This window comes from Symsagittifera roscoffensis, chromosome 8 (genome assembly GCF_963678635.1).
Source record: "Symsagittifera roscoffensis chromosome 8, txSymRosc1.1, whole genome shotgun sequence".
In the NCBI taxonomy this organism is placed as follows: domain Eukaryota; kingdom Metazoa; phylum Xenacoelomorpha; order Acoela; family Convolutidae; genus Symsagittifera; species Symsagittifera roscoffensis.
The window spans coordinates 54,468,929-54,486,476 of record NC_087069.1 but is presented as its reverse complement, the minus strand read 5'-3'; the positions used below and the strand labels follow the sequence as shown (position 1 = coordinate 54,486,476).

The following is a 17,548-nucleotide window of genomic DNA, read 5'->3' as shown; positions in this document are numbered from 1 at the left end:
AGTGTGTAGTGGGGGTGTGGTAAACGCTTTGGAAGGGGTTGGGTTGGGTTTCAACGGTGGATCGGCAAAAAAACTCAATTAAATTAGTAACAAAATTAAATAATTTTTTATGAATTTTCTTTTAAGCGATTGAAATAAATTAGGAAAAAGTTGAAAGGTAGCAAAATAATTAAATTCAATTTATTATTAATATGAGAAAATGAAAAGGGCAGACTGAAAGAATTTTATCACTGGAATATAATCCATTACAAACGATTAAAATTGATTATTTTTCTTTGATAAAATTTGATAAAATTTTTTGAAAATATGTTGAAAATAATCGAAGTATACTAGATAATAATCCTTTTTGGGTTTTTTTTTCTAAAAAAAGTGTATCATTATAAATCACTTTTAATCGATTATAATCAATTAATTTTGTTATTTTATAGAGACTGACAATTAATACCTAATATACTTGATCATTATCCATGAAACTTCAGTGGAAGCTCGTTTTGGACGGGCGGTGAACTAGTTGAGCTGATGATTGGAAATGATTGAACTGGTTGAGAGACTGAATAGACTTTTCATAAGAACATTTTTTTCTAATATTAGTTATTTTACATATCTTTTTTGTACAGAAAACTCGAAAAATTATGTTAGATTATCAAATTAAAATTTTATCCAGATTAGACTGTAGGGTATGTGTAATAAGGCTGATATAGCACCTTCGAGTGTTTAAGCAAATAAGCAAACTCATCTCAGACACCTTGAAGGGGAATAAAAACATTCAAAGTTTGCTCTGGTGCGAGCCACTTATTTGGTATTTGAAATTAGGGTTTTAACAGAGTCTATTAGTGATCAAAAAGTGCATGGCTAAATTGAAAGGCATTTTATCTTCCATTTACAGGTTTTTTTCAGTGCAAAATTTGTTTCAGAGTTCCACTTGTATATTTTTCTCCCTAAAGTCGATTCAAGTTTCCTGGTCTAGTGCTATAACTGGGAGCTCAATTTGTGAGATGGAAGTTATTAAACCCTAGGCTAATATAATAAACCACGAAATATTTCATTTTTATTTACAGTTTCTACAATCAAGTTTTCTTTGTTTCTTCATCGTTCCAGTGATGTACCCGTCATCTCCGCAGGTTGGCTCTGATTGTCCTTCCGAATCCCCACAGCTATCATGTTCAACATACTCTCCATTTTTTGACATCTATCATTCACTTCAGAAATCTGATCGGCCAACAACTTTCCAGCTGCTTCTGATTTTGCTTCAACTTCCCCTATATAAAATATTTTTGTTAGTAGGAACCGACTTTTCTACCGTTCTTTGTTTGGAAAAGAAAATAGTTTAATTTCCTTATAGTTCTTTTTTCATAAAATATGTTAATTAAATCATCCAAGCAATCATGAAAAATGTCAACCTAAATTGAACTTAAACTGACTTTTTAAAACCTAACTCAATTTTTGGGCTAATTGTGTCAATTTATTTTGGGACAAAAATAAAATAAAAAGATTTTTTTTTCAGTAAAGTAGAATGAAAAAAACAATTGAAATTAAAGTTTGGCTAATGAACTTTTTGTTATTAAAATGAAATGTATCAGTCAGAAAGACAAAAACTTTTTGTCTTTCTGACTGATGCGTTTCATTTTAATAACAAAAATTCGTTAGCCAAGCTTTAATTGGTGATAAACCAAACTTAAAAACAAACGAAAAAAAAACTTAAATGTAATCAATTTTTATCAAAAACATCAAGACTCTTAATGTTTTTGATAAAAAGTTATTACATTTCAGTTTTTTGTGTTTTTTTTTAAGTTTAGCTCATTAGCAACTAACGCTGAGTTTCGAAATCAAAATTGAAAATACAAGTATCAAAATTACAAAATTCATCGGCATGAGTGAAAACTTATGACGAGTTTCGTTTATTGTTTTTTTTTTACAAATAGTCCATTTTTGCATCATTACCTTCCATTTTGAAATGACTGTTTTTGCCTTTCGAGATCTGCTTCAATATTGACTGTTCAGTTGCTTCCATTCTGGATTCAAATTCGTCGTTTTGGTCTAAACACACAAACTCTAATACCTTTTACCCCAGTAACCAATCACTTTTGGCACTGTGCTATGTTTATAATTTAGAAAAATTGAGCCGCTTTTACAAAAAAGTATGGATGGAAATATGCCGAAAAAAAACTAACAAAAAATTGAAAATTGTCTTGTGCGTCTTGAAAAAATTTCGGGCCTCAAAACCCTCGAACGCATCAAACAAAACTTTTTTAAACAACGCAATACGAAGCGGATAAACCTCACGTTGCCATTTGTGCCAAATGAAGCAGAAAAAGACTTATGGGATTGTCTAGTATCCGAGTACAATGTTTTCGCTAATCGCAACATAAATATAGAGTGTAGAAACAAATGCAAAAAATTCATTAGCTGAATTATTGTCAGTTTGACGAATTTTTCAATCTGACAGTACGTTTAAAGTTGTCTAAACTGACAGAAACAGTAATTATGACGCGCTTTCGCAAATATTTGCAGCAAGAAAATTTTAAAGTTTTTTGGGTTGTTTCGAGATGATTTAGTTTGTATCCTGAACCTAATCATCATTTATAAAATCATTTCTCATGGAAACGAAACGAACAAAAAACAAGAGAACGCCTGAGAAAAAAATGAAAACACAAGCCAGACATGAGAACGAACCCTTCAACACTTTCAGTGCTTTTTCGATTGTGACTGATCGGCTTTCAGTCCTCCTCAATCTTTCTTCGATGCTTTCTTGGAACAGCTTCTCATCTAGTAACTGAAAATCTCTGGCTCTAAAAAGATTAACAAAATTATGGAAACTTCTGCAGGAGTTTAAATGAAATTGGCAATTTTATAGTCCCTTTTTTGCTTTTTTTTTCTGAAATTTGATTTAAAAAAATCTACTTGAATATACTTTTGATATTCTAAACTGCAAAAAATTGTGATTCAGCCAACAGATTGTTTCAACATTTCTTTCAACCGAATTGCCGTAATAACAAATTTTCAACGAATTAAGTTATAAATTTACCAAGTGGGTTAGAAAGAAACTGGAGAAGGGCCAGCTAGTTGTTCAATTGATGAACGAGTGAAAATATCATTACGAGGCCAAACTGTGCACTGGAAAGGCGCAAAATTTTGTGTCTGTTGTTTCTGGATTTCAGAAACAAGACTTTAAACATGTTAAAGTTATGTCGGAACGATCAAAAGAAATGAAAAAAACAAATGAAAGAAGAAAGCAAGCGTCCTTGTTGCGGAAACCGCTACAATTCACAAAATGCTCAGTTTGGTCTCGCAATGCTAAACGAACGTTAACTTACCCTCTTTCGTTGTTTGTAAAATTGTTTGGTAATCGAATGTTCAAAATGGTATCTTCTTTTAATTAATCATTTTGTTCAAAGTATTATAGTTCTTTTTCACCAACCTAATCACTTTGATGAATCAATGATCAAACAAGACTTTTTTCTTTTTTTTAGTCGTTTTCGTTCTTGTTATTAGTTGAAAATAATATGATTTTCATTACGAGGCCAAACTGTGGTTTTTTGATTTTAAAGTTGTTTCAGCTACAAAGACTATCTCTTTGTTCTTCTCTTGTTGTATCAATTACTTTGATAGTTTTGACAAAATTTACAATGTTCAATGACTTAAGGTTCTGACTTTCCTAAAGAAAGTAACCGAATATTTGTGCTCGGGTTTGTTTTTTCTTCAGACAAATTTCGATTTTTTAGCAAGTCATTTTCTACATCATTCAAAAAATATTGTTGTCTTGAGCTTAATTTTGAAAAGATCACTTTGATAGTTTTGACAAAATTTACAATGTTCAATGACTTAAGGTTCTGACTTTCCTAAAGAAAGTAACCGAATATTTGTGCTCAGGTTTGTTTTTTCTTCAGACAAATTTCGATTTTTTAACAAGTCATTTTCTACATCATTCAAAAAATATTGTTGTCTTGAGCTTAATTTTGAAAAGATCACTTTGATAGTTTTGACAAAATTTACAATGTTCAATGACTTAAGGTTCTGACTTTCCTAAAGAAACTAACCGAATATTTGTGCTCAGGTTTGTTTTTTCTTCAGACAAATTTCGATTTTTTAACAAGTCATTTTCTACATCATTCAAAAAATATTGTTGTATTGAGCTTAATTTTGAAAAGATAATTTACCTGTTATCATTTTTCGTAAAGTTATGGGGATTTAAAGATGGCCATTTCAGCCAATTTGGGAAAATTAAGTTCGATTTATTTAGCGCTATTAACGCGCAAGCGCAGATTTAACCCATCTCAAAAGTTGTTCCAAATTCGTTGAAGGAGGCTTAGTTGCCAGAATTAATTTGCTAAAGGGAGTAAAAATTTTATTTTTTTTACTTATTATTGCCTGTGGAGAGTAAAATTGTTTGGTAATCGAATGTTCAAAATGGTATCTTATTTTAATTAATCATTTTGTTCAAAGTATTATAGTTCTTTTTCACCAACCTAATCATTTTGATGAATCAATGATCAAACAAGACCTTTTTCTTTTTTTTAGTCGTTTTTGTTCTTGTTATTAGTTGAAAATAATATGATTTTCATTACGAGGCCAAACTGTGGTTTTTTGATTTTAAAGTTGTTTCAGCTACAAAGACTATCTCTTTGTTCTTCTCTTGTTGTATCAATTACTTTGATAGTTTTGACAAAATTTACAATGTTCAATGACTTAAGGTTCTGACTTTCCTAAAGAAAGTAACCGAATATTTGTGCTCGGGTTTGTTTTTTCTTCAGACAAATTTCGATTTTTTAACAAGTCATTTTCTACATCATTCAAGAAATATTGTTGTCTTGAGCTTAATTTTGAAAAGATCACTTTGATAGTTTTGACAAAATTTACAATGTTCAATGACTTAAGGTTCTGACTTTCCTAAAGAAAGTAACCGAATATTTGTGCTCAGGTTTGTTTTTTCTTCAGACAAATTTCGATTTTTTAACAGGTCATTTTCTACATCATTCAAAAAATATTGTTGTCTTGAGCTTAATTTTGAAAAGATCACTTTGATAGTTTTGACAAAATTTACAATGTTCAATGACTTAAGGTTCTGACTTTCCTAAAGAAAGTAACCGAATATTTGTGCTCAGGTTTGTTTTTTCTTCAGACAAATTTCGATTTTTTAACAAGTCATTTTCTACATCATTCAAAAAATATTGTTGTATTGAGCTTAATTTTGAAAAGATAATTTACCTGTTATCATTTTTCGTAAAGTTATGGGGATTTAAAGATGGCCATTTCAGCCAATTTGGGAAAATTAAGTTCGATTTATTTAGCGCTATTAACGCGCAAGCGCAGATTTAACCCATCTCAAAAGTTGTTCCAAATTCGTTGAAGGAGGCTTAGTTGCCAGAATTAATTTGCTAAAGGGAGTAAAAATTTTATTTTTTTTTTACTTATTAGTGCCTGTGGAGTGATGATTTTTAGAAAAACTCGTTTTATTTTATTAAATTTATTTTTTTCATGTTATTACTGCTTCATAGATTCATAGATCTTAAAAGGAAGTCAGAACATTCAGGGCTTCAAATTGATACGAGCAGTCCATGAGCACAGTTTGACCTCATAATGTTTTTTTGTTTGCATCAGTAATTTCAAGGAAAACTTAAGGTTTAATGTTGATACCGGAATTTTTCCCAATTCTCCAGCTCCTTCATCTCGCGTTTCTCTTGTGTTGTTGTCATTTTTCTCTGTTGTGGCAATTCTCCATTTATTATACTCATTCTGAGAGTATGTAAGTGGGAGATGACAATGAATGGAGGGGGAACCCAGGGACTAAAAAAGAAACGAGCCAACAATAATTGACTGTTATTGATCCCTCGAGATATTGTTTCGCAGGCTGCTTTAGATTGATGGAAAGGCAGATTAACTTAATTTTTTCGACTTTGGAAGAGTGCGGATGGATTGACTAAGATTGGGGTGTTTTTTTGAATCAATTTTGAAATTCTGAATTTTTACCTAAGCGTTTTTGAGAAAATTTCATTTTTACAATGGAGATATCGTTTTCTGGATCTCAAATTTATAAAGACACTTCAATTGTGACCGTTTTTGTTTGAAAAAAGGGGTATGAAAACTCGATATTTTGTCATATCGTAAGCGGGGACTTAATCTATCTAAGAAATCTTTGCAAACTAAATTGAGGCTTGCTATTTGGTATAATTAATACTTTGCTTTACGCAAAATAAAAACCTTTGTTAGGCTTATCCGGGTTGAGCTCCGTAGACCGAAGATACTAATCCAGATATTACAAAACAGAAAGTATGACAAATCCTAACTATACAAACTTTGGTTCTTTTTCCTATACCAACCCCCACATGCATATTTTTACATATAATGATGTTTGCACCAACCACTTGATGTAAATTGACATGCGGACTAATTAGGCCATAAGAAATATATTTGGTCTTCATAATCAATTTTGCATAACCACTTACTATACCACAAAATTGATGCCCATGTGAGGTTGGGGAGAAAAGGAAAAAAACTCAAAGTTCATACTTTTTAGCCAAAATCTTTTCATGGAAATATAAAATATTTGGCATAAATTTGGATTATCTTGATGATAAGAAATAAGCAATTTTGGTGAAAAGTTAGTCATGCAGATATAAATCGGAATTGTAAGACTAGCTTTTTCTTGATACTAACACTAATTATTTTGGAAATAGTTTCGAAATTAACACAAAAAATGTAATTTTTGAATGATGGACAAAAAGTGGTTGTTTTTCTGGTTTTCTAGATAACATCTGTGAAAACCGCTCAAACAAGTTTTTTATTTGGTTTGCCTTTTTAAGTATATCCCGGGAAATGTATGACATCGAAAATTTTGGTATCCGTAAAAATTTAGCCGAAATATAAAAGTTTTCTATTCTCATCATGTTGTTTGCTTATAGCATCTAAATTCTTGTCATTTCCAATACATTGCAAAAGTAAGACTGTTGAACATCTGGTGACTCTAGCATTTAATAACATGTGTGTTTGTTGCTTGCGTTCAGTTACAAACACATCCCAAAAGCTTTGAGAAGAAATGAAAGTTAAACAAAACACTTTTTCAGTTCATGAAAGAAGCCGAATCATAAAACTTTCTTTTATTAAAAATCAGTAATGATGAGCTTTTTGTACATTTTTCTGTTTTTAATCAAGTGCATGAAAAATGTATAATTCGCTTTAATCTATTCATGAAAGTTTCAGAAAGAACTTCATGAAAGTTTCAGAATCGATTCAGAAAAAAATTTCTCAAGAAAACCTATGATTTCAAAAACATTTTCATCAGTCTTTTTGTAAGCGAACTTAATATACTTAGACCTTCAGCGACCTTTGGATTTTTCAGGGCTTTGCTTTGATACAAGATGTCTTGAATATCTTTTTTTGATCCAGCTGCAATTGACATGTTCCGAAAAAAACATTGAAAACCTGACATATAAAATGCGTGTTCTTTTCATGTCTTTTTACTGTCAACATCCTTTTTGATAGAAGACATATACCAACTTTATTTACATTCTTCATGCTAGTATCAAATTGCTGTCTATGTTTTTTAAAACTGTTTTTTAGCAAGAAATAAGCATAAACTATTCATTATCCAGAATAGTTTGATTTATACTTTTCATGATTTTGTATGATTTTCTATAAATATTGCTAGAGTTTGACAAAAAATACTTAGAAGTCTTCCTCTAAAATGTGGTAAACTGGTGGATATTTCACAGAAAACAAAAAAAATTTATTTTTAACTGAAAAATTTTGCAAATCCTATGAAAGGCTGTCCGTTTTTGAAAGTGACATTTAGCGAACTCTGGGATTGATAAAACTCGGAAGAGTTCGAACAAAAAATTAGAGAAAAACATAAGTAGATGGTCATTGCTGATTTATGCAAAAGATTCATATTGGAGTTTGCCCTCATAGGCAAGTGAATTAAACCTTAATTTCCATGTTTTTCACCTGGCTTAGATTGAAATTGAGACAATGAGCTTATATGCGCCTTGCATGAATGGAAAATTAGAATGATATAAATCATAGGCCGATATACAAGCAGATGCAACCAAGTTGCACCAAGAAAAGAAAAATGCTGAGCGGCAGGTGTGTGACCTTGACACCACAAATGCAACTTAGACGTATATAACTGTAATGAGTGGCATGACATACCCGGTGTCACCAAAAAAAAATTCTAAGCGAAATAAAATTTTTAATAGATTCGTTAACATCACAAGGTCTATACTATAACACAATTAAGTTAGGTTGATAGCAACTGTTATGAAAAAATTGAGGTTGATGTATTGCATTGTTTTTAGAGGTTGATGTAGTTTTAAGAACAAGACATTTAAAATACTGGTAAAGTTTTCAAATTGAAAAAAAAACATGCACAATTTTTTTTTCTTTTATGTTTCTCTTATATTTATTAATATAGTATTATCGAAAGTTCACCGAGTTATGGAGAATTCTTAAGCGTCTAGAAAGGTATCCCTTCTCGCCTAGAAATTTCGTACCCCCTACTCCCTACTCGATGTACTCCAATGTAGAAACAAAGAGCTTTAACTTGAGATAAAAGGAATTAGGAAACCAAAGAAGGTATAACGAAGCCTCCATGGCCACTAAACTGTAAAATTACCGGTTATAGTATTCTTTAGTCACCAAAAACTGCTGCATTTTCCAATAAACAGTACTTTCATTATTCACATCATTGTATCTATTGTTGAAAATTGCAATGAGCAGATTGAGAAGTAGAACATTGGTGAACAACATGAAGAGTGCTTTCAGAATTAGAGCGACGATGGTGTTCGAATCATTGGGACAGTCCTCAAACGGCCACTCTGCGTCCGCACCTGTAAGAAATTGAATTAAATTGACTACTTGGCAAACTAGCAATACGAAAATCGAAGTTGAGTGCATGCTTCAATTCGATCAGCTCAGTCATATGACTAAGCGTACTGACAAACTCCATAATGAGCTTGATTTATTTGAGTTCTTTTTCAAAACCCCACCTCACATAAGCATTCCTTTTATGGTAAAACTTGAGGTTTTATAATTTTAACTAAGAAGACAAACATGTTCGTCATAACTTAATTAGTCCGCTTTCAATTTTTGTGAAAATCAGACAAAGTGAAAAGAAAATTACTGGTGAAAAATTTTTGCTAGGGGAAAAGAAAAAGAGATTTTTCGCGGTTTTTTAACAATACGATATTATCGATTTATGGCAGGGCGAACTTAGAGAGGGGAAGAGTTTTTTTTGGCTGCGGGGGGGGGGGTTTGGCTGCGGACGATCTTTTTCAAGTATTCGACCTCCTGCCGACCCAAAGTGCCCCCTTTGTACTATTTTTTGATAAAGGACCCTAACATTTTTCTGAAGGCGCTCTCTGCCCGAACCGGAGTTTCTCCGATTATTATCTATTATCTGGCACTTTTGTGGTCGCAGAGTAAAATAATCGATTATATGGAGAAAACAATCCATTATAAAGCTTTATTATTTTATGCCGATTATATTGGAATTATAATAGGTTTTAATTTAAACAAAATTGATATAAAAATTCGATCAAAAAACACGAAAATGTCCGACGTCAACTTTTTCAAATTCTTAGTTGCCTGAGCATGAAAATATGAGAATTTTAGCAACAAAACAAGCTTTTAAGTAATTTTCGAACTGAGTTTCAAGTTTTGTTACGTGTCTTGTTCTTACATCATTCTGTGCATTTCGAGACCTCACTCTATCCCATCAGGAGCCGATACACTAACTTTGAGGGGGATTGCGCGCCAAAAAAACGCTCAATTTTTTTTGGCCTTTTTTCAAAATTGCCCGGCAGCGCTGAAAATTTAGTCAAAATAAGGTGCTTCCAAAGAGAGCTCGGAAAAACAACAAAAAACTGAACAAGTTTTGATCATTTTGTACAAAAAAACTCATCTGATCATCATGACCATAATCGGTTAATTATACTATCTATTTTTTTTTTTACTTTTTGAAACAATTCAAAATATTTATCGGCAAGTTTTTGAACGCAAAAATTCTTGGACTAAAAATATTTACCTTTGGAACAGTTATCGTGTGTAGCTCCTATGTCATCGAATGTAGGCTCTCCCAACATCTCGAAGAAGGAGCGGAAGAACACCCCCCAAATTATGACGAAAGGCTCGGTGATTCCTGGGTAGATTAAAGATTGAACTGCAACTCCGTATGCCACTAGATACACTGAAACGTTCATTTTTTTCACAACTAGATACACCATTTACGGACTTTTTTTGAAAAAATTTTCTGAAAATTATCCAATTTTTTTTTTCAAATAACACGGCTTAAGATAAACCTGGATTAATTGAAACTCTCTCCATCCCGGTTAGATGATAGACAGGTTTTTACTCAGCCAGTATTTGACAAAATCTTACGTTTTCCTACTATTCTGACTGCAAAAAATAAACTTAATGGGATCAACCCAGACATACTTGAACACTCTTGGCCAAAATAAATTAAAATAACTACCAAAACAGTACGAAACTCATATTTGATTTTAAAAAAATTTATTCTCAAAAACATAAACTTATGGTTTTTAATGGAACTCAAGCACTTCCGTTTAATTATTGTTTCTCCTTTTTATCAGGGACAAAATAAGTGCACAATAATCATCTGTCAATTTTGCTGAAATTTTCGATCAGAAGAAACAAATGTAACAGCAAACGAATACACTTGATAAAATTTCTTAAATCTGTTTTCAAGAGAAGTTGTCATCAACTGAAGCGACATTTCGAAATACTTTTCACTTCCTATTCACAGAAAATGTTTGGCTCGAATTGTTTTTAATGCAACTGTTGCGTAGAAATTCTGCCATTTGTAGAGCTTGTCATTTTATGTCATTTGCGTATGACGTCATCTGAAACGCAATCTGGATTACATTACAAGACTAAACAGTGTTTTTTGTATTAGCGGATTCCGCAACGAGCTGAAAAGATTAATTGCGGAAACAGCAACACGGATATATTTTTTTCATTTCTTGATGTGAACTATTCCGAGAACAAAAGTAATTAAATTACTATATGGCTTAAACTCGCTCCAAGATCAGAAAAACTGTGGATATCAGAACAAAAATGTAAAAACCAGAAGAGTTTGAGGAACCCTCAAATAAAAAAAACTACAATACGCATTTCATTTTTGCGGATGCCGCTTACATTTGCACAATTCAGTTACAGTTTCCGTAATCTTTTCATATCAATACATTATACATTACAATTTTTTAGAATCCACATATATTTGCAGATTCTGCTCAAAGTTTGCGAAATCCGTAAGCATGTTGCTGTTTCCGCCTATAGTTTTTAGAATTCACCTGCAAATTGCGGTTTCCTAATACATTTGCCTCTTTTATTCGTTTAACTGATGCGGCGACCAAACTTACTTTGCAGTTTGTTTGTTCGCGTTCTTCATTTAATCCACGGAAATTTGTGAATGAAAACCACATACCATTTGGAACATGTTTAAAAACTTCTCTCTGGATTCCAGTGACTTATACACATCAGACGTTGCGCACCTCTAATGCAAGCAAAATTTGGCCTCGTTATGTATGTTTCAAACTTCACGAAAACTTTCAACACTCGCAAAGACGTGATACATTTTTGAGAAAGTAAACAATTAACCTAGTGCAATGCAGACCCAGTATTTGAGGTCGTCTTTGATCATTTTTGAGATGGTCAGTATTTTCGGTCCTAGATAATTGTGCACAGAGAACAGGCTGGTAGAGCGCACAAAGTAGACAATTAGAGACCCCACATAAAAGACTTGCGCCACATTCAACAGCCCTGAAAAACATGCAAAATTGGAAACCAAGAAAAGAATCTATTGTTAAAAATTTTAAATTGCAGATCCATTTATCGTCTAAAACTGCTATACACTGTCACAGTTTGTTGATTTTTAATTGCCAAATACATTCATTCAATGAAAAAACGTGACAAACAAATTCGACTCACCCCAATCTTTGTTCATGCGCATGAAAAGTCCGGGTAGAAACATCACCAGCCCCAGAAGATCAACATAATTCCATCTAGAGGAAAAGACATAGTTTTGATAAAAAGTCATTAAAATTGTTTTAAAATGATAATGTTCAGACTAAATTCGATACTTTAAAACTTCCAATCAATAACAACTACAGCCACTGTTTCTTAGAATCCCGGGTTGACAAAAACTTGTCATCAATTTTTTCTGTGATGAAAACTTTTTATCCTACTTAGAGAAAAATTGCAGGAAATTTTACTGGCGTCATCTTTTCATCCTTGAAAGCTGTACGAATAGCAGTTTTTTAAACATGAAACTTATATGCTAGCGTTTTTTCATTGAAGAAAATCAAATAAAAAAATTGTTTCCGTGTTGAAATTTTGTGTTTTGTTTCAAGCAAGAAAGAGCAAGAGTTTCTCGCTCTGGTGTCTCATGGAAAATTACCAAGCTTATTGCAATTTCAAGTTCAGTCTCATAAAATTTTATTTTAGCCATACAAGTTTATACAATCGTTTAAAATGGCTTGTTATTTTTTTGTCGAATTCAATTCCACCAACTAAAGTAGATTAAGATTGTTTCTTTCCTAAATGAATAATATTTCGTAAACCTTCAATCACAGTGAAGTGTAATCAAAAATTGACAGTTGCTGTAGCTTAACATATTTTGCATTAGAAAAAGAAGATATGCTTTGGCTTGAAATTTTGCTAGCTCCTATCAAATTTTCGTTTCCAATGTTTCTTATTAAATTTTTTTTCAAATCAAAATCAAAAGGTACACATTATGGTAAGATGTTTTCCCGGGTTGAACAAAAAGGCTCGTCGTACAATTTTTCATTTAAATAATTTTCCTTTTTTGAAATGATAAATTTTAATTTAGGTAAAAATACGAATCATATATGTTTTTTGCAATTCCATAAGTACAGAAACTTGCATGGAAGTGGAAGGTCTCTGACTAGAATTTTTCCAGCAACCAAAAATTTATTATTATTTTCAATTTAACCTAAGTTTTTGAGTGGTGTTCGTTACTCAAAAGTAGAGTTGTCACATGCTTGACCGTCTTGCAATTTGAATGCTTTGGAAACGGCCTTATTTGACCTAGCGTTGTCTTACGCAAAAATTGTAACCAAAGTATCAAGCTCTTAAATTTTAGCAAAAATTTACGAAGATAACTGTTCTTAATGGGAGTTTTATTTATTCATGCATTGATCAAGGCATACCTAAAATTCCATTTAAATTAGATAAGCAATTAAAACAATTGATAAAATGTATCCAGAGCAACGGAAAAAAACTCAATTTTTGTCTATCAAGACTACGTTATGTACACAAAAGCTAAATTTTTGCAAGCAAAGTTTTTTTTAGAAATTGTTTGTTTGAGTACAAAATTCGTTTTGCGATCAAGGAAAAAAAACAAAAACAGAGGCAATTTTGAAACTATCATGAAATTCCGCCATCAAAAAATGAAATCATAGATATTCCATATATGGAAATTATTTGATTAGAATTTTTTTACGAGAAAAATTTTCATTTTTATATATGAAGATACACCTACCTATATGCCAAACAAGAAAAAAATTCTCAAAAAATTGATGACACCAATTTAGCAAAATGTATGATTTTTGCATGATTAGTTTTTTTTCATAGACTTGGTTTATTGATTTGTGTTACTAGCGTTTTTGGTCTGTGGAGATCAAACCGAGTTCTTTTATTCCTTTTCCGCTTGTCAAAAACACTAAATCAAGCTAATGGGCGAAGTGAAATCTGTAATTGAAGTGAATTTGTTGCAAACCCATCAATTTGGAAGCCTGGTTAATTGGTAATTTCGTATTGGGTTGTTGCATTAAAAAAAACTTGTTTACCTGTTCTCGAAAAAGACCTTACAGCGTCTCTTCAATGTCCCCTCTGATATGATAAGGAACTGTCTCAACTCTTCTAGCGCTAAGCTCAGCACCCAGACCATGACAAGATACTCATCCCATCTAGGCTTTGCTTTCAGACCTGAACAGCAAAGAAGTTTGGGTAGCTCGATACTAATATTAGATAGTTTTGAAATTACAAAGCATGTATTCCTATATTGAATTTTTTTAGTAAGCGGCAAAATTCATTTTTATTCCATCATAATCGGTTTTTGCTTTTTGTGGACGCTGACAATGAAACTCAATTTTAATAGATTTTTCTCTACTTAATTGAGTTGAAAATTTCAACGCACATGAAGCCTTTTCTACTTTTTAAAATAGAGTTGGTAATTTTGAATTATTCTAAAACATTGATGAATAACATCGATAACATTGTTTCTCTTTTATGTTACCCAATAGCTGAATTTTTTTCCGTTCAACAAATGACCGCTTTTATCCCCTCAAGTGTTTGCCCCTTTGCCCCCTTTGTACCCTTACACCTGCCATCCCCCACCTGAACCAGTCCCAACCCCCCTCAACCAAATGAATCCCAATTGAACTTCAACCCTCCCCCCCCCAACAGCCACCCAACCTGAACTGCATCTGAGGGTGGGGGGTTTCAAGTGTATTAGGGGGTTGTTGGTTCAGATGCGGGTTCGGTTGATTCAGGGGGGGTGTGTTCTGGTGTCGGCGGGGAAGGGGGGGGGGGGGGTGTTTCCCAAAAGGCCAGGTGGGGGATCAAGTGTAGGGGGGGTGTTGGCAACGGGGCAAACGTTGGGGTGGGGGTTGTAAGGGAACAAATGGCCAAACTTTAGGGGGGAGAGGTCAACGAAACGGTTTTGCAATTTGAGTTTAGTTTTAGAAATGGAGAAGGCTGTACTGTACGTACACTCACTTTGCAAAGACTTCGCTTTGTTCGTTTTCTACATGCAGAATTTCTTGCAAAATTTTGCACAACGCGAAACAAAAACCAAGTGGAAAAATTCATTTTTGTGTGATTTTATATTTGTTTTATAATCCATTAAAACGGATTTCAAATGAATTGTAATGTATTAATATTTTGCGAGAAAAAATGGATTTAAAATCATTTTTTTGTCCTATTTTGTTGTCTAAGCCTAACATTGGAATCAATTATATTGACAAAGTTTTAAAGCACAAAAATCCGTTATAATCATTCTTGATTATAACCACACAAACAAAATTCTTGATTTTTTGCAGAAGAGATTCATTTTGCAAGATTCTTTCAAGGTTTGCATTCCATTTGAAAAAACATGCAAGAGTTTGCATCCTTTCTAAAAATATTAGAAAATTTTTTGTTGACTTTCGTATATTCCGTGACTTTTAAAAAACCTTCTACTCTCCAGCTGAAATTGGGCAAATTCTCTTAACGGAGATTGCTGGTTTATGGAACAAGCAATTCTCTTCAGGTAATTAAATGATTTTAACAAGATTATTGCTGATTTAAAAAAAACAAAGGCACTTGAGGCATTTATTTGATTAAGCAACCGTAAGAGTGTGAATCCTTTTAAAAAATTTTTATAAGAAACTCTGCTGGTTTTGTATTTTCAGTGCTTTTTCAAAACTCTCCGCAAAATCGATTCTGTAGATGGTCCGCAAAATCTCACAGCAGAGATTGTTGGTTTCTAAGAAAAGCAATGTTCTTATGGTATAAGGATGATTCAAAGAAAAATTGCAAAATCTGCATAAAGAAAAAACAGCAGTCTCTGCTCTGAAATTTTCCCGAAAATCTGCTGGAGATTGGGAAAACTTTAGAAAAACCGAAGTTACTAAAATCAGCAAAATGGAAAACGTAACTTTTTAAAAAATCAGTATCATTACAATGCCAAGCTCGGGTACTTTGGCAGTGGTTTGGACTCCGATTACTTTTTCCCTGGACTGCGCATCATTTGCGTTGGTTTCTGTAACATTTCGAAAAGCTTTTAAAGTCGGAAATCTGATGGAATCGAAAGCCAATTCTTAAGATATAGCTGAGAAAACTGAGATTTAGCTAGCGAGCAAGAGATTGGAATCCAGTGACCATACGGATTTTGGAGATAAAGGTAAAGCCATGCTTTGATTTGGATTCCGCAGACAAATGCTTTGTTGCAAGTTGGAGTAAGTTTGAATTGAAATGTTGCTCGATTCAACTGTTTGTCATTGAAGTTTACGAAGCGGATTGAAGCGGATTCCACTGACAAATCGAGAAACACGAAAGTTTTAATAAGCTTAAGCCTTGGTTTTAGCTATCTCTAGAGGATATATTGTTCTAGAGGCAGGTATCAGTGAACTGATTAAATCAGTTTGACTTTTGTTTGAATGATTGATTGAAAAAAAGAGATGCTTGTGAAAAGTAATTTTCTTCAACTTTTCTATATAAAACTACTGAGTAAACTGATACAATTTCAAATGAGTTGATTACATTCCGCTCTGTTCCACTAATGTTTACATGGAAATCGAACAAAAAGTTGAACTGAAAAACAGAAAGCTTACAAGTTGTGTGGGGGAGTGTGAACACTTTGTCAGACCTCAATCAGACTTAGTAAAACTAAAGTCTCAACAAATTGCGTGGCACTGGGATAACTTAGGGTAGGGTAAGACTAAGAAGGTTAGGAGTACCGCAAAATTAATCACAGTGACAATCTCGCTGAAAAAAAATCTATTTCAAACTTTTTCAACTTTCAATTCAGGGGCGGATTTAGGGGGTTGGCCTAAAAAATGCCTCTGAAATATGTGCAGTATGTCAATGGTAGTACACTCAAGGCAGAAAATTAATTATAATTTCTTCATCTTATAATTTCTTCATCTTCGAGTATTTTCATTCTAAAATGAAAAGGTGATTTTTGGTCTGAACAGTGGGTTAAGAGGGAGTTGTCCCACTGGATGAGAAATCATTGATGTCGAGGGGGGATAATTGTTTCAATTTCGGAGAGTGACTCATCTTGAGTGCAAAACCATTTGATCAAAAATTTTAACCGAAACAAATTGTATACAAGAAAAAAAAAGAAGAATAGTTAAAAAAAAACTAACGAAAGAAAACCAGGATTGTCTTCGCAATTACTTTCTTCATTACTCTTTAAAAAAGGTTGGCCTACAATGAATACTTGATTTTACTGTTAGTTTTATTGCCGCGACTCATTTTTTTGAAAACATGAATCTCCACCTAAAAAACAGTGTCTCCTTTAAAAGTGAAAGATATAGTTAAAATTCCAAGTTGAAAGCACTAAAATTAAATACGTTTTTTGTTGCAGTTTTCCTCAGAAACTCAGCTTGCTAACTTGTAATTTGACAGAGCACAATGTAAAAGTTTTATTGGCCCGTTGTATTTGAAGGAGACGGTGAAAACTGAACTCCCATTTCAAAAGCACTAAAACTTATAACAGTTTTTTTTGTGTTTTCATCAGTATATCTTCTCGTTAAGTTTTAATTTGACTTAAGAAAAAAAATAGTAAAGTGTTCATTTCCACATTATACCGCAATTTTTGAAAAAGCATTGATCATTACAAAACCAGCAAAAAATTATAAAGTTATTCTCTGAAAAAACAGTCTTCAGAGAAATATATTGGTTTTCTTAAATAACTAAAAAGTTTTATAACAAAATCAGTTTGATTTTGCAGATTGAAAGTAATCAGATGTTTTTACCGCCATGAACATTTTAGCACCCAAAATCTTTAAAAAAAACAAACAAAAAATTT

The 17,548-nt window shown here is 32.5% G+C and overlaps 1 protein-coding gene across 1 annotated transcript in view; it reads right to left on the bottom strand.

The window, feature by feature from the left end:
* Positions 1 to 494: 494 nt before the first annotated feature.
* Positions 495 to 17,548, bottom strand: part of LOC134853706 (transient receptor potential cation channel subfamily M member 2-like) — a 35,350-nt gene continuing 18,296 nt past the window's right edge. The window contains exons 4-12 of the mRNA XM_063869705.1: positions 13,821 to 13,959; positions 11,941 to 12,014; positions 11,611 to 11,772; positions 10,019 to 10,180; positions 8,609 to 8,822; positions 5,635 to 5,784; positions 2,674 to 2,789; positions 1,942 to 2,037; positions 495 to 1,259 (exon numbers count right to left, since the gene is read on the bottom strand). Coding sequence (XP_063725775.1) covers positions 1,087 to 1,259; positions 1,942 to 2,037; positions 2,674 to 2,789; positions 5,635 to 5,784; positions 8,609 to 8,822; positions 10,019 to 10,180; positions 11,611 to 11,772; positions 11,941 to 12,014; positions 13,821 to 13,959 — 1,286 coding nt within the window. The 3' untranslated portion in view covers positions 495 to 1,086. The remainder of the gene's footprint in view (positions 1,260 to 1,941; positions 2,038 to 2,673; positions 2,790 to 5,634; positions 5,785 to 8,608; positions 8,823 to 10,018; positions 10,181 to 11,610; positions 11,773 to 11,940; positions 12,015 to 13,820; positions 13,960 to 17,548) is intronic.